The sequence below is a fragment of the Mustelus asterias genome, chromosome 1 (assembly GCF_964213995.1).
Source record: "Mustelus asterias chromosome 1, sMusAst1.hap1.1, whole genome shotgun sequence".
In the NCBI taxonomy this organism is placed as follows: domain Eukaryota; kingdom Metazoa; phylum Chordata; class Chondrichthyes; order Carcharhiniformes; family Triakidae; genus Mustelus; species Mustelus asterias.
In genome coordinates, this window is record NC_135801.1 from 82,951,974 (window position 1) to 82,972,401 (window position 20,428).

Sequence of the window (20,428 nt, forward strand, 5' to 3'; positions counted from 1 at the left end):
TCGGAAGAGAACATAAGGGGGTTACAAAATAAAGATGGTTAAATGAGTGGGAAAAGATCTGACAAATGGAGTATAATGTGGGGAAAATGTGAAATTGTCCATTGAGGCAGGAAGAATAAGAAGCATATTATCGAAATGGTGAGAAATTGCAGAGCTCTGAGCTGCAGAGGGATCTGAGTTTCCGAGTGCATGATTGACAAAAGGTTTGTATGTAGGTACAGCAAGTTGGAAAGCTAATAGAATGTTATCATTTATTGTGAGGAGAATTGAATAGTAAAGTAGGGAGGTTATACCTCAGTTATACAGAGCACTCGGAGCACTAGTGAAACCACTTTTGGAGAAGTGTGTGTAGGATTGATCACCTTATTTAAGGAAAGATGTAAGTGTGTTGGAACCGGTTCAGAAAAGATTTACCAGACTAATACCTGGAGTGGGCGGGTTGTCTTGATGAAAGGTTAGACAGGCTAGAGTTGTATCCGCTGGAATTTAGAGGTGTAAGAGGCGACTCAATTGAAACATACAAGATCCTGAGGAGTGGAAGTGGAGAGGATGTTTCCTCGTGTGGGAGAATCTAGAACTAGGGGCCACTGTTTCAAAATAATGGGTCACCCAATTAAAATGGAGATGAGGTGCAATTTTTCCACTCGGAGCGTTGTGAGTCTTTGAAAGCCTGTTCCTGAAAAGGTTGTGGAAACAGAGCCTTTGAATATTTGTAAGGCAGAGAGGGATCAATTCTTGGTAAGCAAGGTTATTGGGAGGTTTCTTTATTCATACATGGGACATGGGCATCAGTGGCTGGCCAGCATTTATTGCCCATCCCTAGTTGAAGTTCAACCACATTGCTGTGGCTCTGGAGTCACATGATGGCCAGACCAGGTAAGGATGACAGATTTCCTTCCCTAAAATACATTAGTACATTTGGAATACTACGCCCAGTTCTGGTCGCCACACTACCAGAAGGACATGGAGGCTTTAGAGAGAGTGCAGAGGAGGTTTACCAGGATGTTGCCTGGTATGGAAGGGCTTAGTTATGAGGAGAGATTGGGTAAACTGGGGTTGTTCTCACTGGAAAGACGGAGGATGAGGGGTGACCTAATAGAGGTGTATAAAATAATGAAAGGCATAGATAGGGTGAACAGTGGGAAGCTTTTTCCCAGGTCGGTGGTGACGTTCACGAGGGCTCATAGGTTCAAGGTGACGGGGGGGAGGTTTAACACGGATATCAGAAGGACATATTTTACACAGAGGGTGGTGGGGGCCTGGAATGCGCTGCCGGGCAAGGTGGTGGAGGCAGATACACTGGGAACATTTAAGACTTATCTAGATAGCCACATGAACGGAGTGGGAATGGAGGGATACAAGAGAATGGTCTAGTTGGGACCAGGGAGCGGCGTGGGCTTGGAGGGCCTGTTCCTGTGCTGTATTGTTCTTAGTGAACCAGATGGTTTTCCCAACAATCGATTCACGGTCATCAGTAGATTCTCAATTCCAGATATTTTTTATTGAATGTAAATTCTACTATCTGCCGTGGTGTAATTTGAACCCAGGTCCCCTGAACAATAGCTGAGTTTCTGGATTAATAGTCTAGTGATAATACCACTAGGCCATCGCCTCCCCAAGTAGCCACTTTGAGGTTACTATCAGGTCAGCCATGATCTTATTAAATGGCAGAGCAGGCTCGAGGGACTGAATGGCGAACTCCTGTTCCTTGTTCATATGTTTGTATTATGTTGTAATTATTGTTTCATCGTGATTTAATAAGTTCCTCCTGTGCTATGGTCCTTACAAAAACAAAACAAAATCCTCTAATCATCTTACCTGTGAACTGGATACTGTGTTGTAGTTATTAAGCATGTATAATAAGATGAATTCACTTGTTGATGTTTTCTAAATTAATATTTACATTTCAGTTTGACTGTCTATACAATGTTAATGTGTGCGGCTCAGCTGTATGACTACAGGACATTAGTCCGGACCTAAAGCTGAATACTCTGGGCAGTTGGTAAGTAAAGATCAGATGTAATTTTATTTTGGAAATTCTTTGCGAATATATCTGTGGATTTTAATCTTTGTGTTGTTATTCATAGATCAAAAGTAACAGTCACAAAATTCACTCTGCTGCCCTGAAATGGAAGACAAAGCAATCAAGGAATATTGGGAGTGCGACATTGTCAGTGATTCTGATTGTTGTGCTGCTCCTTCACACATGTTGTACATAATTTGCTCATGGATGCATTTGAGTTCAATCTGCTTTCTGCTGAACCTTATCCGAAGCATTTGGCGTGAAAACTTAACAGAAACTCCTGGATTTCCAGTTAAATTCCAGCAATTTTATGATCCAAGAGATTCCTATTTTTGATACGAATAAAATGTTGTCAAGTTAATTGACTGATTTTTCAACCCACAGACACTTAAGAAACAGATTTAGATTTAAATTCTATTGCTACCTGGTTATTGATGGCAATTCACAGTGTCGATAAAGCCAAACCAGCTGGAAAATTTCTGTAAACAAGTTCTAATAAATCTGAATGTCTAAAGAATGCTACATTTATTGTGAACATGCAAATTCCTAAAAGATGTGCAGGTGTCAACTTTCAGGTCATAAATCTATCAAACCAACAAGTTGTTTGTAAATTAAGTGACATTTTTTGTATAAAATTTAAGACACAATGTATATCTAAGTTGGGTTTTTTTTAATAACTTCCCCTAAAGTGACTGCGACTCACTTAGTGCTCGGGGCGTGGATGGGGCAGAGTTTGTAAGGAGCATCCAGGAGGGCTTCTTGAAACAGTATGTAGATAGTCCAACTAGGGAAGGGGGCATACTTGACCTGGTATAGGCGAATGAACGTGGCTAGGTGGTCGACGTTTCAATAGGGGAGCAGTTCAGGAACAATGATCACAATTCAGTCAGCTTTAAGGTACTGATGGATAAAGATACATGTAGTCCTCAAGTTAAGGTGCTAAATTGGGGGAAGGCTAATTACAACAATATTAGACAGGAACAGAAGGATGTAGATTGGGGGCAGATGTTTGAGGGCAAATCAACATCTGGCATGTGGGAGGCCTTCAAGTGCAAGTTGATAGGGATTCAGGACCGGTACATTCCTGTAAGGATGAAGGATAAGTATGGCAAGTTTTGGGAACCTTGGATAACAAGACATAGAAGGGCTAGAGGGGTCACAGAAAATCATTGGCCAGCAAGATTAAGGAAAATCCCAAGGCTTTTTATACATATGTAAACAGCAAGAGGATAGCCAGGGAGAGGGTTGGCCCACTCAAGGACAAGGGAGGGAATCTATGCGTGGAGCCAGAGGAAATGGGTGAGGTATTAAATGAGTACTTCGCGTCAGTGTTCACCAAAGAGAAGGACTTGGTGGATGTTGAGTCTGGGGTGAGTAGATAGTTTGAGTCATGTTGAAATCAAAATGGAGGAGGTATTGAGGTTCTTGAGAAACATTAAGGTAGACAAGTCCCCAGGATCTGTTGGGATATACCCCAGAATACTGAGAGAGGCAAGGGAAGAAATTGCTGGAGCCTTGAGGGAAATCTTTGCATCCTCACTGGCTACAGGGGAGGTCATGATGTGGAGATGCCGGCGTTGGACTGGGGTAAACACAGTAAGAAATCTCACAACACCAGGTTAAAGTCCAACAGGTTCATTTGTAGCAAACGCCACGAGCTTTCCTTTACACATGTTTTACATACTTTGCTCATGGATGCATTTGAGTTCAATTTACTTTCTGCTGAACCTTATCCGAAGCATTTGACATGAAAACTGAACAGAAACTCCTAGATTTCCAGTTAAATTCCCAGCAATTTTATGATCCAAGAGATTAAGCTAGTGGCGTTTGCTACAAATAAACCTGTTGGACTTTAACCTGGTGTTGTGAGATTTCTTACTGTACAGGGGAGGTCCCAGAGGATTGGAGAATAGCCAATGATGTTCCTTTGTTTAAGAAGAGTAGCAAGAATAATACAAGTAATTACAGGCCAGTGAGCCTTACATCAGTGGGAGAGAAATTATTGGAGAGGATTCTTCAACACAGGATTTACTCCCACTTAGAAATAAGTGGACGTATTAGTGAGAGGGAACATGGTTTTGTGAAGGGGAGGTCGTGTCTCACTAACTTGATCGAGTTTTCGAGGAAGTGACGAAGATGATTGATGAGGATAGGGCAGTGGATGTTGTCTACATGGACTTCAGTAAGCCCTTTGACAAGGTCCCTCATGGCAGACTGGTGCAGAAGGTGAAGTCGCATGGGATCAGAGGTGAGCTAGCAAGGTGGATACAGAACTGGCCCAGTCATAGAAGACAGAGGGTAGCAGTGGAAGGGTGCGTTTCTGAATGGAGGGCTGTGACAAGTGGCGTTCCTCAGGGATCAGTGTTGGGACCTTTGCTGTTTGTAATATATATAAATGATTTGGAGGAAAATGTAATTGGTTGGATTAGTAAGTATGCAGACAACACAAAGGTTTGTGGATTTGTGGATGGCGATGAGGACCATCAGAGGATACAGCAGTATATAGATCGGTTGGAGGCTTGGGCGGAGAGATGGCAGATGGAGTTTAATCCGGACAAATGTGAGGTAATGCATTTTGGAAGGTTTAATACAGATAGGAAATCTACAGTAAATGGCAGAACCCTTAAGAGTATTGATAGGCAAAGGGATCTGGGTGTACAGGTACACAGGTCACTGAAAGGGGTAACGCAGGTGGAGAAAGTAGTCAAGAAGGCATACAGCATGCTTGCCTTCATTGGCCAGGACATTGAGTTTAAAAATTGGCAAGTCATGTTGCAGCTTAAAAGAACCTGAGTTAGGCCGCACTTGGATATAGTGTTCAATTCTGGTCACCACACTACCAGAAAGATGTGGAGGCTTTGGAGAGGGTACAGAAAAGATTTTGCAGGATGTTCCTGGTATGGAGGGCATTAGCTATGAGGAGAGGTTGGAGAAACTTGGTTTGTTCTCACTGGAACGACGGAGGTTGAGAGGCGACCTGATAGAAGTCTACAAGATTAGGAGGGGCATGGACAGAGTGGATAGTCAGAAGCTTTTTCCCAGGGTGGAACAGTCAATTCCTAGGGGGCATAGGTTCAATGTGCGAGGCGCAAGGTTTAAAGGAGACGTACAAGGCAAGTTTTTTACGCAGAGGATGGTGGGTGCCTGGAACTCGCTGACGGGGAAAGTAGTGGAAGCAGATATGATAGTGCCTTTTAAGGGGCGTCTTGACTAATACATGAATAGGATGGGAATAGAGGGATATGGTCCCCGGAAGGGTCGGGGGTTTTAGTTCAGTTGGGCAGTGCAGGCTTGGAGGGCCGAAGGGCCTGTTCATGTGCTGTAATTTTCTTTGTTCAAAGAACCCTGGGAAAACAGATCAATAGGGGACAGGTGGAAGAGCCTGCGGTAGTTGGAGTCATGGCTGACGTGAAGGAAGATAGTTGTAGTTGTCAGATACAAATAATTGCGGGCCCTGGAGCTCCTCGGGGAAACGGTCTTAGCCCAGTGCTTCATTAATGATTTTCTGTCCATTGTGAGGTTGGGGTGGGACTGTTTGTGATGAGGGTGAAACAGCCAAAAGCAAAATGATAAGAGGAACCACAGACCTATTACATTTTTTGTATTCCTATAAATCCCTTTCAACTATGATGTGGAGATGCCAGGAAGGAATGGGGTGGGCACAGTAAGAAATCTCACAACACCAGGTTAAAGTCCAACAGGTTTATTTGCAATCACGAGCTTTCAGAGCGCTGTTCCTTCACCAGCTGAGTGAAGGGGCCGCGCTCTGAAAGCTCGTGATTCCAAATAAACCTGTTGGACTTTAACTTGGTGTCGTGAGACTTCTTACTGTGCCTTTCAACTATGAAGAGGGGGTTAGAACATAAAACTGAAGTAATTATTTTTAGTTTATTTGGAAACATTTGTCCATGGTTTCTGCATTTCTTGTATAATTTGTCCATGGTTGGAAAAAGAGGCCATTTAAGGTAGAAGAGTTAGCTCTTGAGTCATGTCTTAAAGGAGGAGAGAGAGGCAGAGAGACTTCCAGGGAATTCCAGAGTCTGGAAGCAGCTGAAAAAATGGAAGCAGAGGTTGTGATCTGAAATTGTTGAACTTTATGTTGAGTCCAGAAGGCTACAACGTTTCTAATTGAAAGATGAGGCACTGTTCTTTGAGCTTGCGTTGAGCTTCATTGGAATAAGGACAGAGTGGGATTGGAATGGAGAAGTAAAATTATAGGCAACCGAAAGCTCAGGAGTATGCTTGTAGACTGAACGGAGGTGCTCCATAAAGCGGGGGAAACAGCCTGAATTCAGTCTCCCCAGTGTTGAGAAGGCCACATTCTGAGCAGCAAATAGTGTCGACTAAATGAAAAGGTGTACTGGTAAATCACTATTTCACCTGTAAGGAGCATTTAGCACCTTGGACGGTGAGGAGATTCACAAGGAGGTGTTGTATCTCCTGCATTTACACGGCAACATGGAAAACCGAAACAGGAGTAGGCCCTTCAAGCCTGCTCCACCATTCATTTTGATCATGGCTGATCATCAAATTCAATATCCTGATCCCACCTTCCCCCCCATTTTCCCTTTAGCCCCAAGAGCTATATCTAATTTATTTTTGAAATCAGACAACGTTTTGGCTTCAACTGCATTCTGTGGTACTGAATTCCACACATTCACCACCCTGTGGGTGAAGAAATTTCTCCTCACCTCAGTTCTAAAAGGTTTACTCCTTATCCTCAAACTATGTATGACCCCTAGTTCTGGACTCCCCCACCATTGGGAACATTCTTTCTGAATCTACCCTGTTTAATCCTGTTAGAATTTTATAAGTTTCTATGAGATCTCCTCTCACTTTTCTAAACTCCAGTGAATATAAACCTAACCGACTTAATCTCTCCTCATATGACAGACCTGCCATCCCAGGAATCAGTCTGGTAAACCTTCGCTGCACTCGCAATATAGCAAGAACACCCTTCCTCAAATAAGGACATCAAAACGGCTCACAATACTCCAGGTGTGGCCTCACCAACGTCCTATACAATTGCAACAAAACATCCCTATCCCTCTCCTCAAATCCTCTTGCTATGAAGGACAAAATACCATTTGTCTACTTTACTGCCTGCTGCACCTGCGTGCTTACTTTCAGCGACTGATGCATGAGGATATCAAGGTCTTGCTGAGTATCCACCTCTCTCAATTTACACCTATTCAAGTATTAATCTGCCTTCCTATTATTGCTACCGAAGTGAACAACCTCACATTTATCCACATTATACTGCATCTACCATGCAGGTGCCCACTCTCTCAGCCTGTCCAAATCACGCTGAAGCATCTCTGCAACCTTCTCACAGCTCATTCTCCCACCCAATTTATTATCATCTGCAAACTTGGAGATAAGACATTCAATTCCATCTTCCAAATCATTCATACATAATGTGAATAGTTGGGCTCCCAGCACAGGTAGGTGGTGGGGGATGGGATGTTTGTGGAGTGCTTGAGGTATGAACCAGGATGAAGTAGTGGGAACGCTCCCTGCGGAATGCCGAAATGAGAGATTGGACAATGGGAGGCCAGCTAGGAGAGCGATAGAATAGTCAAGTCTCAAGGCAACAAATGTTGGGAAAAGGGTTTCAGCTGCACATCTGCTGAATTGCAAATGAGTGATTCAACAACAGATTTCAATGAAGGCAACAATTCTTTTCCTGAATGATTCATAAAGATGGGAAGGATTTTCAAAACAGTCTCAAAAGTTAAAATGTGAGGAGAAAAAAAATTGCTGCATTGGCCGGGAATCGAACCCGGGCCTCCCGCGTGGCAGGCGAGAATTCTACCACTGAACCACCAATGCAATACATATGGAACAGCTTTCAAAATCTTTCTTTCTACTTTTCGCTCTTGAAAATTTCTACAATCATTTTATTATTGAAGAATTCACCTGAACTTACAAATGGGATTTTTACTTCAACTTCAATTTTTAAAACACCTCCATGCATTTCATATTCTTCTACTAGTGGAAAACCCATTCCACTATTCAAGTCGTTTTATATACATTTCCACATCTGTCATTTCACTCCATTTCAAAGATCTTGTGCAATGAGGGCAAAGTTTCTGAAAGTACACACAAGCATTTTCTTTCTTCTACACAAAATGCCAAAATCCTCTGTGCAAGGCACAAATAACTGACTCAACCAGTCAGCCACTCATCATCGCTTCAATCACAAACTCATTTGGGGACCGACATATTTTGATTTTCAAAGAATACAACAACCCCTCACTGGCTTGTAAAATTAACTTGCTGCTATCATTCATATCCATCTGCCCTACAAGCAGCACACCCAGTAAGCTGTGCCACCACACTAAAGGAACTTTGTTTCCACAACAGTATTCAGTTCAGCCTGAGGCCTTGAGTGGGGGAGGAGCGAAGGTGAAGATAGTAAAACACAACTTTGGCACCATCTAGAGGTTGAAAGGCTTTGCTGCCTCTGATGCCTCACATCTTCCTTTCCTGACACATCACAGGGAATTCAATTTCATTCATTTAGGATGAAAGGGAATTTCAGCAAGTACCATTCCGAAAATCATTACACCTGACAAAATAACATATTTTATGACATAGGATAACACATAGCTCTATACCGTACATTAAAAAAATCAACATGCCACATTATTCACAGCTTTCACATTTACAGAGCAGCAACATGCCATTTGCCACAGCTGGTCTATGTTAGTGCTAATGCCCAATGAAATGCATCACATCCTTTCTGACTGCAATATATGCATGGTTTAAGACCATGCAGATTGTTGTGAGGATTAAAAGGCAACAAAACAAAGATGAGGTTGTAAACTAAAAGAGCAAAATGTCATGCTGATTCGTCTGCTTGCATCCTGGTTCATAGCTCAAGGACTCCAATGTCTGCTTGATTCGACCTCAAGCAGAGATGAGATACTGGAAAAAAGCAGATCCTTACCTTTCCAATAGCAAGATGCAACCTTCCAGAAGTTAACTTATGATATTCCCTTGCTCTGCCCCTTCACCCTGTTGGTACCGATGCCTTTGTTCAGAACCTCACTGCCTTCAAACCCATTATTTGCAACAATCTACTCCAGCCTTGTGCAAAGTTATCCTTTCTCCTCTCCCAGTTGCTGCACCAAGCAACCTTACACCATCAAACGAAATGAACCCAACACAGAGATGAATTGTAAGCATCACAGTAGCAAGAACAGGGAGAGGAATTAATGTCTGTTCTTGCATTGGCCAGGAAGCAAACCCGGGCCTCTCGAGTGGCAGGCAAGAATTCTACCACTGAACCACCAATGCACAGAGCAAAGTGCTCATTTCTTTCAACCAGTGCTTACACATACAAAAAAATGTTGATCATTTGCAGCAGCAAATTCAATGCAGCTCACACACACACACAAAACAGCAACACAGAGAAATTAACTACTGCTCGTGCATTGGCCGGGAATCGAACCCAGGCCTCCCGCGTGGCAGGCAGGAATTCTACCACTGAACCACCAATGCAAAGAGCAGAAGAAAGTGCTCGTTTGATTCAACCAGTGCTTTCACATGCAAAGAAATGTTGATCATTTGCAGCAGCAAATTCAGTGCTGCTCACACACACACACACACACAACAACAACACAGAGAAATTAACTACTGCTCGTGCATTGGCCGGGAATCGAACCCGGGCCTCCCGCATGGCAGGCGAGAATTCACGGTTTGTGAGGGAGGGAAAGATGGGGTGAGCCAGCAGGAGCTGATGATGAGAATGGTCAGACTTTTAGAAAGATTGGTGAAGCTGCCACTCTTCTACTTCCAGTAGAAGGGGCTCCAAAGAGCAGATAGCTTCTCAGCAAATTTACCTCAGGTCAACAAAGTGTTAATCTCCAATTGGACTCTGCAAAAGAGCAAAGTGAGACTGTGTCTCCACCCATTTCGGATTGAAAGCAGCACTGTGAAGAGCCTGGGCATGTTTCCCTACATGCACGGCGCAATTTCAATGTGCTTTGTTGTTGTTTGTGGCTGCAGTTGATATTGCAGTGTGTGCAGAGTATGTGCATGCCCGAGAAGGAATTGATGGTAAGAAGCGAAGTGTGTTTTAAAAGAGAGCCAAGTAAAAATGATCAAGTTGTGAAAAGTTTCTTTGAAGTTTGCTGCAGAGAGTGAAGGTAAAAGTGAGGTGAAGGGTGAGGAGCGTAGATGGCTTTGCGAGAAGTGCGATGAGGAGCGTGGTATTTGAATGTGAGTGTGTGTTTGCAGCTGTTGAGTGTTGGAAGAGAAAGAAAAAGGAAAAGTGAAACAGATGTTGAAAATTAGCATGAGGCAAATGGAAAAGAGATTGAGGTGGTTGAAGTGGCTGGGCAGTACAGAATTGCAAAGAAAGAAAGAGCTGCTGAATGGAGAGAGGAATGAAAAAGGAGGAGCTTTGCATTGGCCGGGAATCGAACCCGGGCCTCCCGCGTGGCAGGCGAGAATTCTACCACGGAACGACCAATGCACAGAGCAGAAGGAAGTGCTCGTTTCTTTCAACCAGTGCTTTCACATGCAAAGAAATGTTGATCATTTGCAGCAGCAAATTCAATGCTGCTCACACACAACAACAACAGCAACACAGAGAAATTAACTACTGCTCCTGCATTGGCCGGGAATCGAACCCGGGCCTCCCGCGTGGCAGGCGAGAATTCTACCACTGAACCACCAATGCTGCTCCGGTTCTTTCGCCCCCACATGCTCTCTCTTTCTTCACACTCAGCAGCATTACAATTTTCAGACTTTGTCTTTTCATTCCCCAAATGCCCACAAATGCTCTCACTCAAATCTCACACGCAACATCTCACAAGCCTCTCATGCTGCTCAACACCTTCCTTTCATTCACAACCACATCTCAAACTTTCAACCTTCCTCCAAAACACATGCACTCTGCAACAATCCCCCTCTCACACAGCCTCCTTCTCCCAAATATGCCACTGCTTTCACCACATCAATCTAAACACGCTTAAAACTTGCTCAAATCACTTGCACACTGTCTCTTTACACTCACTTCACACCACTACAATATCGCCTCATGCCACTCTGCAACATCTTCCAGGCGCTACATTGCTTCAAAGCCGCCACCCAGTGCTACACCAGGCCAAGCTGCCACTTTCAACACTTCGTGGAATCTCGATTCTTGCTGCCAAAGAAATTTGGCTTCCACTCTTGTTATTTTCCAGCCATGTGTGTTACTTCCCCTATTGCCCTGCTAAACATGGTGCGAAGGCCCCAGGTGGCTTTCAAACAAAGGCAAGCGTCACTTCACATCCGCCGCAAGCAATTCTCAATCGCGACCTGTGTTTAGACGATTGTTTTGAAGTCATTGCCAGCCTTGGTGAGATTTCAACTCAGCAATGAGCTATGCATGCCTCTGCATCATAAGCCCAACAGCATTGCCATAATGCTGTCACATCCTCCGCCCTGTTCCCTGTGTGTCATGCTGCTCACCAAGTTCTCGGACGTATGTCACGCTTTGTGAGGGAGGGAAAGATGGGGTGAGCCAGCAGGAGCTGATGATGAGAATGGTCAGACTTTTAGAAAGATTGGTGAAGCTGCCACTCTTCTACTTCCAGTAGAAGGGGCTCCAAAGAGCAGATAGCTTCTCAGCAAATTTACCTCAGGTCAACAAAGTGTTAATCTCCAATTGGACTCTGCAAAAGAGCAAAGTGAGACTGTGTCTCCACCCATTTCGGATTGAAAACAGCACTGTGAAGAGCCTGGGCATGTTTCCCTACATGCACGGCGCAATTTCAATGTGCTTTGTTGTTGTTTGTGGCTGCAGTTGATATTGCAGTGTGTGCAGAGTATGTGCATGCCCGAGAAGGAATTGATGGTAAGAAGCGAAGTGTGTTTTAAAAGAGAGCCAAGTAAAAATGATCAAGTTGTGAAAAGTTTCTTTGAAGTTTGCTGCAGAGAGTGAAGGTAAAAGTGAGGTGAAGGGTGAGGAGCGTAGATGGCTTTGCGAGAAGTGCGATGAGGAGCGTGGTATTTGAATGTGAGTGTGTGTTTGCAGCTGTTGAGTGTTGGAAGAGAAAGAAAAAGGAAAAGTGAAACAGATGTTGAAAATTAGCATGAGGCAAATGGAAAAGAGATTGAGGTGGTTGAAGTGGCTGGGCAGTACAGAATTGCAAAGAAAGAAAGAGTGTGGGCTGAATGGAGAGAGGAATGAAAAAGGAGGAGCTTTGCATTGGCCGGGAATCGAACCCGGGCCTCCCGCGTGGCAGGCGAGAATTCTACCACTGAACCACCAATGCACAGAGCAGAAGAAAGTGCTCATTTCTTCCAACCAGTGCTTTCACATGCAAAGAAATGTTCCTCATTTGCAGCAGCAAATTCAATGCTGCTCACACACAACAACAACAGCAACACAGAGAAATTAACTACTGCTCCTGCATTGGCCGGGAATCGAACCCGGGCCTCCCGCGTGGCAGGCGAGAATTCTACCACTGAACCACCAATGCTGCTCCGGTTCTTTCGCCCCCACATGCTCTCTCTTTCTTCACACTCAGCAGCATTACAATTTTCAGACTTTGTCTTTTCATTCCCCAAATGCCCACAAATGCTCTCACTCAAATCTCACACGCAACATCTCACAAGCCTCTCATGCTGCTCAACACCTTCCTTTCATTCACAACCACATCTCAAACTTTCAACCTTCCTCCAAAACACATGCACTCTGCAACAATCCCCCTCTCACACAGCCTCCTTCTCCCAAATATGCCACTGCTTTCACCACATCAATCTAAACACGCTTAAAACTTGCTCAAATCACTTGCACACTGTCTCTTTACACTCACTTCACACCACTACAATATCGCCTCATGCCACTCTGCAACATCTTCCAGGCGCTACATTGCTTCAAAGCCGCCACCCAGTGCTACACCAGGCCAAGCTGCCACTTTCAACACTTCGTGGAATCTCGATTCTTGCTGCCAAAGAAATTTGGCTTCCACTCTTGTTATTTTCCAGCCATGTGTGTTACTTCCCCTATTGCCCTGCTAAACATGGTGCGAAGGCCCCAGGTGGCTTTCAAACAAAGGCAAGCGTCACTTCACATCCGCCGCAAGCAATTCTCAATCGCGACCTGTGTTTAGACGATTGTTTTGAAGTCATTGCCAGCCTTGGTGAGATTTCAACTCAGCAATGAGCTATGCATGCCTCTGCATCATAAGCCCAACAGCATTGCCATAATGCTGTCACATCCTCCGCCCTGTTCCCTGTGTGTCATGCTGCTCACCAAGTTCTCGGACGTATGTCACGCTTTGTGAGGGAGGGAAAGATGGGGTGAGCCAGCAGGAGCTGATGATGAGAATGGTCAGACTTTTAGAAAGATTGGTGAAGCTGCCACTCTTCTACTTCCAGTAGAAGGGGCTCCAAAGAGCAGATAGCTTCTCAGCAAATTTACCTCAGGTCAACAAAGTGTTAATCTCCAATTGGACTCTGCAAAAGAGCAAAGTGAGACTGTGTCTCCACCCATTTCGGATTGAAAACAGCACTGTGAAGAGCCTGGGCATGTTTCCCTACATGCACGGCGCAATTTCAATGTGCTTTGTTGTTGTTTGTGGCTGCAGTTGATATTGCAGTGTGTGCAGAGTATGTGCATGCCCGAGAAGGAATTGATGGTAAGAAGCGAAGTGTGTTTTAAAAGAGAGCCAAGTAAAAATGATCAAGTTGTGAAAAGTTTCTTTGAAGTTTGCTGCAGAGAGTGAAGGTAAAAGTGAGGTGAAGGGTGAGGAGCGTAGATGGCTTTGCGAGAAGTGCGATGAGGAGCGTGGTATTTGAATGTGAGTGTGTGTTTGCAGCTGTTGAGTGTTGGAAGAGAAAGAAAAAGGAAAAGTGAAACAGATGTTGAAAATTAGCATGAGGCAAATGGAAAAGAGATTGAGGTGGTTGAAGTGGCTGGGCAGTACAGAATTGCAAAGAAAGAAAGAGTGTGGGCTGAATGGAGAGAGGAATGAAAAAGGAGGAGCTTTGCATTGGCCGGGAATCGAACCCGGGCCTCCCGCGTGGCAGGCGAGAATTCTACCACTGAACCACCAATGCACAGAGCAGAAGAAAGTGCTCATTTCTTCCAACCAGTGCTTTCACATGCAAAGAAATGTTCCTCATTTGCAGCAGCAAATTCAATGCTGCTCACACACACACACAACAACAACAGCAACACAGAGAAATTAACTACTGCTCCTGCATTGGCCGGGAATCGAACCCGGGCCTCCCGCGTGGCAGGCGAGAATTCTACCACTGAACCACCAATGCTGCTCCGGTTCTTTCGCCCCCACATGCTCTCTCTTTCTTCACACTCAGCAGCATTACAATTTTCAGACTTTGTCTTTTCATTCCCCAAATGCCCACAAATGCTCTCACTCAAATCTCACACGCAACATCTCACAAGCCTCTCATGCTGCTCAACACCTTCCTTTCATTCACAACCACATCTCAAACTTTCAACCTTCCTCCAAAACACATGCACTCTGCAACAATCCCCCTCTCACACAGCCTCCTTCTCCCAAATATGCCACTGCTTTCACCACATCAATCTAAACACGCTTAAAACTTGCTCAAATCACTTGCACACTGTCTCTTTACACTCACTTCACACCACTACAATATCGCCTCATGCCACTCTGCAACATCTTCCAGGCGCTACATTGCTTCAAAGCCGCCACCCAGTGCTACACCAGGCCAAGCTGCCACTTTCAACACTTCGTGGAATCTCGATTCTTGCTGCCAAAGAAATTTGGCTTCCACTCTTGTTATTTTCCAGCCATGTGTGTTACTTCCCCTATTGCCCTGCTAAACATGGTGCGAAGGCCCCAGGTGGCTTTCAAACAAAGGCAAGCGTCACTTCACATCCGCCGCAAGCAATTCTCAATCGCGACCTGTGTTTAGACGATTGTTTTGAAGTCATTGCCAGCCTTGGTGAGATTTCAACTCAGCAATGAGCTATGCATGCCTCTGCATCATAAGCCCAACAGCATTGCCATAATGCTGTCACATCCTCCGCCCTGTTCCCTGTGTGTCATGCTGCTCACCAAGTTCTCGGACGTATGTCACGCTTTGTGAGGGAGGGAAAGATGGGGTGAGCCAGCAGGAGCTGATGATGAGAATGGTCAGACTTTTAGAAAGATTGGTGAAGCTGCCACTCTTCTACTTCCAGTAGAAGGGGCTCCAAAGAGCAGATAGCTTCTCAGCAAATTTACCTCAGGTCAACAAAGTGTTAATCTCCAATTGGACTCTGCAAAAGAGCAAAGTGAGACTGTGTCTCCACCCATTTCGGATTGAAAACAGCACTGTGAAGAGCCTGGGCATGTTTCCCTACATGCACGGCGCAATTTCAATGTGCTTTGTTGTTGTTTGTGGCTGCAGTTGATATTGCAGTGTGTGCAGAGTATGTGCATGCCCGAGAAGGAATTGATGGTAAGAAGCGAAGTGTGTTTTAAAAGAGAGCCAAGTAAAAATGATCAAGTTGTGAAAAGTTTCTTTGAAGTTTGCTGCAGAGAGTGAAGGTAAAAGTGAGGTGAAGGGTGAGGAGCGTAGATGGCTTTGCGAGAAGTGCGATGAGGAGCGTGGTATTTGAATGTGAGTGTGTGTTTGCAGCTGTTGAGTGTTGGAAGAGAAAGAAAAAGGAAAAGTGAAACAGATGTTGAAAATTAGCATGAGGCAAATGGAAAAGAGATTGAGGTGGTTGAAGTGGCTGGGCAGTACAGAATTGCAAAGAAAGAAAGAGTGTGGGCTGAATGGAGAGAGGAATGAAAAAGGAGGAGCTTTGCATTGGCCGGGAATCGAACCCGGGCCTCCCGCGTGGCAGGCGAGAATTCTACCACTGAACCACCAATGCACAGAGCAGAAGAAAGTGCTCATTTCTTCCAACCAGTGCTTTCACATGCAAAGAAATGTTCCTCATTTGCAGCAGCAAATTCAATGCTGCTCACACACACACACAACAACAACAGCAACACAGAGAAATTAACTACTGCTCGTGCATTGGCCGGGAATCGAACCCAGGCCTCCCGCGTGGCAGGCGAGAATTCTACCACTGAACCACCAATGCTGCTCCGGTTCTTTCACCCCCACATGCTCTCTCTTTCTTCACACTCAGCAGCATTACAATTTTCAGACTTTGTCTTTTCATTCCCCAAATGCCCACAAATGCTCTCACTCAAATCTCACACGCAACATCTCACAAGCCTCTCATGCTGCTCAACACCTTCCTTTCATTCACAACCACATCTCAAACTTTCAACCTTCCTCCAAAACACAAGCACTCTGCAACAATCCCCCTCTCACACAGCCTCCTTCTCCCAAATATGCCACTGCTTTCACCACATCAATCTAAACACGCTTAAAACTTGCTCAAATCACTTGCACACTGTCTCTTTACACTCACTTCACACCACTACAATATCGCCTCATGCCACTCTGCAACATCTTCCAGGCGCTACATTGCTTCAAAGCCGCCACCCAGTGCTGCACCAGGCCAAGCTGCCACTTTCAACACTTCGTGGAATCTCGATTCTTGCTGCCAAAGAAATTTGGCTTCCACTCTTGTTATTTTCCAGCCATGTGTGTTACTTCCCCTATTGCCCTGCTAAACATGGTGCGAAGGCCCCAGGTGGCTTTCAAACAAAGGCAAGCGTCACTTCACATCCGCCGCAAGCAATTCTCAATCGCGACCTGTGTTTAGACGATTGTTTTGAAGTCATTGCCAGCCTTGGTGAGATTTCAACTCAGCAATGAGCTATGCATGCCTCTGCATCATAAGCCCAACAGCATTGCCATAATGCTGTCACATCCTCCGCCCTGTTCCCTGTGTGTCATGCTGCTCACCAAGTTCTCGGACGTATGTCACGCTTTGTGAGGGAGGGAAAGATGGGGTGAGCCAGCAGGAGCTGATGATGAGAATGGTCAGACTTTTAGAAAGATTGGTGAAGCTGCCACTCTTCTACTTCCAGTAGAAGGGGCTCCAAAGAGCAGATAGCTTCTCAGCAAATTTACCTCAGGTCAACAAAGTGTTAATCTCCAATTGGACTCTGCAAAAGAGCAAAGTGAGACTGTGTCTCCACCCATTTCGGATTGAAAGCAGCACTGTGAAGAGCCTGGGCATGTTTCCCTACATGCACGGCGCAATTTCAATGTGCTTTGTTGTTGTTTGTGGCTGCAGTTGATATTGCAGTGTGTGCAGAGTATGTGCATGCCCGAGAAGGAATTGATGGTAAGAAGCGAAGTGTGTTTTAAAAGAGAGCCAAGTAAAAATGATCAAGTTGTGAAAAGTTTCTTTGAAGTTTGCTGCAGAGAGTGAAGGTAAAAGTGAGGTGAAGGGTGAGGAGCGTAGATGGCTTTGCGAGAAGTGCGATGAGGAGCGTGGTATTTGAATGTGAGTGTGTGTTTGCAGCTGTTGAGTGTTGGAAGAGAAAGAAAAAGGAAAAGTGAAACAGATGTTGAAAATTAGCATGAGGCAAATGGAAAAGAGATTGAGGTGGTTGAAGTGGCTGGGCAGTACAGAATTGCAAAGAAAGAAAGAGTGTGGGCTGAATGGAGAGAGGAATGAAAAAGGAGGAGCTTTGCATTGGCCGGGAATCGAACCCGGGCCTCCCGCGTGGCAGGCGAGAATTCTACCACTGAACCACCAATGCACAGAGCAGAAGAAAGTGCTCATTTCTTCCAACCAGTGCTTTCACATGCAAAGAAATGTTCCTCATTTGCAGCAGCAAATTCAATGCTGCTCACACACACACACAACAACAACAGCAACACAGAGAAATTAACTACTGCTCGTGCATTGGCCGGGAATCGAACCCAGGCCTCCCGCGTGGCAGGCGAGAATTCTACCACTGAACCACCAATGCTGCTCCGGTTCTTTCACCCCCACATGCTCTCTCTTTCTTCACACTCAGCAGCATTACAATTTTCAGACTTTGTCTTTTCATTCCCCAAATGCCCACAAATGCTCTCACTCAAATCTCACACGCAACATCTCACAAGCCTCTCATGCTGCTCAACACCTTCCTTTCATTCACAACCACATCTCAAACTTTCAACCTTCCTCCAAAACACAAGCACTCTGCAACAATCCCCCTCTCACACAGCCTCCTTCTCCCAAATATGCCACTGCTTTCACCACATCAATCTAAACACGCTTAAAACTTGCTCAAATCACTTGCACACTGTCTCTTTACACTCACTTCACACCACTACAATATCGCCTCATGCCACTCTGCAACATCTTCCAGGCGCTACATTGCTTCAAAGCCGCCACCCAGTGCTGCACCAGGCCAAGCTGCCACTTTCAACACTTCGTGGAATCTCGATTCTTGCTGCCAAAGAAATTTGGCTTCCACTCTTGTTATTTTCCAGCCATGTGTGTTACTTCCCCTATTGCCCTGCTAAACATGGTGCGAAGGCCCCAGGTGGCTTTCAAACAAAGGCAAGCGTCACTTCACATCCGCCGCAAGCAATTCTCAATCGCGACCTGTGTTTAGACGATTGTTTTGAAGTCATTGCCAGCCTTGGTGAGATTTCAACTCAGCAATGAGCTATGCATGCCTCTGCATCATAAGCCCAACAGCATTGCCATAATGCTGTCACATCCTCCGCCCTGTTCCCTGTGTGTCATGCTGCTCACCAAGTTCTCGGACGTATGTCACGCTTTGTGAGGGAGGGAAAGATGGGGTGAGCCAGCAGGAGCTGATGATGAGAATGGTCAGACTTTTAGAAAGATTGGTGAAGCTGCCACTCTTCTACTTCCAGTAGAAGGGGCTCCAAAGAGCAGATAGCTTCTCAGCAAATTTACCTCAGGTCAACAAAGTGTTAATCTCCAATTGGACTCTGCAAAAGAGCAAAGTGAGACTGTGTCTCCACCCATTTCGGATTGAAAGCAGCACTGTGAAGAGCCTGGGCATGTTTCCCTACATGCACGGCGCAATTTCAATGTGCTTTGTTGTTGTTTGTGGCTGCAGTTGATATTGCAGTGTGTGCAGAGTATGTGCATGCCCGAGAAGGAATTGATGGTAAGAAGCGAAGTGTGTTTTAAAAGAGAGCCAAGTAAAAATGATCAAGTTGTGAAAAGTTTCTTTGAAGTTTGCTGCAGAGAGTGAAGGTAAAAGTGAGGTGAAGGGTGAGGAGCGTAGATGGCTTTGCGAGAAGTGCGATGAGGAGCGTGGTATTTGAATGTGAGTGTGTGTTTGCAGCTGTTGAGTGTTGGAAGAGAAAGAAAAAGGAAAAGTGAAACAGATGTTGAAAATTAGCATGAGGCAAATGGAAAAGAGATTGAGGTGGTTGAAGTGGCTGGGCAGTACAGAATTGCAAAGAAAGAAAGAGTGTGGGCTGAATGGAGAGAGGAATGAAAAAGGAGGAGCTTTGCATTGGCCGGGAATCGAACCCGGGCCTCCCGCGTGGCAGGCGAGAATTCTACCACTGAACCACCAATGCACAGAGCAGAAGAAAGTGCTCATTTCTTCCAACCAGTGCTTTCACATGCAAAGAAATGTTCCTCATTTGCAGCAGCAAATTCAATGCTGCTCACACACACACACAACAACAACAGCAACACAGAGAAATTAACTACTGCTCGTGCATTGGCCGGGAATCGAACCCAGGCCTCCCGCGTGGCAGGCGAGAATTCTACCACTGAACCACCAATGCTGCTCCGGTTCTTTCACCCCCACATGCTCTCTCTTTCTTCACACTCAGCAGCATTACAATTTTCAGACTTTGTCTTTTCATTCCCCAAATGCCCACAAATGCTCTCACTCAAATCTCACACGCAACATCTCACAAGCCTCTCATGCTGCTCAACACCTTCCTTTCATTCACAACCACATCTCAAACTTTCAACCTTCCTCCAAAACACAAGCACTCTGCAACAATCCCCCTCTCACACAGCCTCCTTCTCCCAAATATGCCACTGCTTTCACCACATCAATCTAAACACGCTTAAAACTTGCTCAAATCACTTGCACACTGTCTCTTTACACTCACTTCACACCACTACAATATCGCCTCATGCCACTCTGCAACATCTTCCAGGCGCTACATTGCTTCAAAGCCGCCACCCAGTGCTGCACCAGGCCAAGCTGCCACTTTCAACACTTCGTGGAATCTCGATTCTTGCTGCCAAAGAAATTTGGCTTCCACTCTTGTTATTTTCCAGCCATGTGTGTTACTTCCCCTATTGCCCTGCTAAACATGGTGCGAAGGCCCCAGGTGGCTTTCAAACAAAGGCAAGCGTCACTTCACATCCGCCGCAAGCAATTCTCAATCGCGACCTGTGTTTAGACGATTGTTTTGAAGTCATTGCCAGCCTTGGTGAGATTTCAACTCAGCAATGAGCTATGCATGCCTCTGCATCATAAGCCCAACAGCATTGCCATAATGCTGTCACATCCTCCG

General features: G+C 45.2%; 1 protein-coding gene and 14 non-coding genes across 15 annotated transcripts in view; 1 reads left to right on the top strand and 14 right to left on the bottom strand.

The window, feature by feature from the left end:
• Window positions 1–2,658, top strand: part of LOC144494814 (N-acylethanolamine-hydrolyzing acid amidase-like) — a 66,133-nt gene extending 63,475 nt beyond the window's left edge. The window contains exons 10-11 of the mRNA XM_078214199.1: window positions 1,911–2,002; window positions 2,088–2,658. Coding sequence (XP_078070325.1) covers window positions 1,911–1,980 — 70 coding nt within the window. The 3' untranslated portion in view covers window positions 1,981–2,002; window positions 2,088–2,658. The remainder of the gene's footprint in view (window positions 1–1,910; window positions 2,003–2,087) is intronic.
• A 5,126-nt stretch (window positions 2,659–7,784) lies between these two features.
• Window positions 7,785–7,855, bottom strand: trnag-gcc (transfer RNA glycine (anticodon GCC)). The gene has a single exon. It is a non-coding gene; the product is annotated as a tRNA-Gly (tRNA).
• Window positions 7,856–9,458: 1,603 nt separating this feature from the next.
• On the bottom strand, window positions 9,459–9,529 carry trnag-gcc (transfer RNA glycine (anticodon GCC)). Its single transcript has one exon. It is a non-coding gene; the product is annotated as a tRNA-Gly (tRNA).
• A 905-nt stretch (window positions 9,530–10,434) lies between these two features.
• Window positions 10,435–10,505, bottom strand: trnag-gcc (transfer RNA glycine (anticodon GCC)). Its single transcript has one exon. It is a non-coding gene; the product is annotated as a tRNA-Gly (tRNA).
• Window positions 10,506–10,641: 136 nt separating this feature from the next.
• trnag-gcc (transfer RNA glycine (anticodon GCC)) lies at window positions 10,642–10,712 on the bottom strand. Its single transcript has one exon. It is a non-coding gene; the product is annotated as a tRNA-Gly (tRNA).
• A 1,511-nt stretch (window positions 10,713–12,223) lies between these two features.
• Window positions 12,224–12,294, bottom strand: trnag-gcc (transfer RNA glycine (anticodon GCC)). Its single transcript has one exon. It is a non-coding gene; the product is annotated as a tRNA-Gly (tRNA).
• Window positions 12,295–12,430: 136 nt separating this feature from the next.
• Window positions 12,431–12,501, bottom strand: trnag-gcc (transfer RNA glycine (anticodon GCC)). The gene has a single exon. It is a non-coding gene; the product is annotated as a tRNA-Gly (tRNA).
• Window positions 12,502–14,012: 1,511 nt separating this feature from the next.
• On the bottom strand, window positions 14,013–14,083 carry trnag-gcc (transfer RNA glycine (anticodon GCC)). The gene has a single exon. It is a non-coding gene; the product is annotated as a tRNA-Gly (tRNA).
• A 142-nt stretch (window positions 14,084–14,225) lies between these two features.
• On the bottom strand, window positions 14,226–14,296 carry trnag-gcc (transfer RNA glycine (anticodon GCC)). The gene has a single exon. It is a non-coding gene; the product is annotated as a tRNA-Gly (tRNA).
• Window positions 14,297–15,807: 1,511 nt separating this feature from the next.
• Window positions 15,808–15,878, bottom strand: trnag-gcc (transfer RNA glycine (anticodon GCC)). Its single transcript has one exon. It is a non-coding gene; the product is annotated as a tRNA-Gly (tRNA).
• Window positions 15,879–16,020: 142 nt separating this feature from the next.
• trnag-gcc (transfer RNA glycine (anticodon GCC)) lies at window positions 16,021–16,091 on the bottom strand. The gene has a single exon. It is a non-coding gene; the product is annotated as a tRNA-Gly (tRNA).
• A 1,511-nt stretch (window positions 16,092–17,602) lies between these two features.
• Window positions 17,603–17,673, bottom strand: trnag-gcc (transfer RNA glycine (anticodon GCC)). Its single transcript has one exon. It is a non-coding gene; the product is annotated as a tRNA-Gly (tRNA).
• A 142-nt stretch (window positions 17,674–17,815) lies between these two features.
• On the bottom strand, window positions 17,816–17,886 carry trnag-gcc (transfer RNA glycine (anticodon GCC)). Its single transcript has one exon. It is a non-coding gene; the product is annotated as a tRNA-Gly (tRNA).
• Window positions 17,887–19,397: 1,511 nt separating this feature from the next.
• On the bottom strand, window positions 19,398–19,468 carry trnag-gcc (transfer RNA glycine (anticodon GCC)). Its single transcript has one exon. It is a non-coding gene; the product is annotated as a tRNA-Gly (tRNA).
• Window positions 19,469–19,610: 142 nt separating this feature from the next.
• On the bottom strand, window positions 19,611–19,681 carry trnag-gcc (transfer RNA glycine (anticodon GCC)). Its single transcript has one exon. It is a non-coding gene; the product is annotated as a tRNA-Gly (tRNA).
• Window positions 19,682–20,428: the final 747 nt, after the last annotated feature.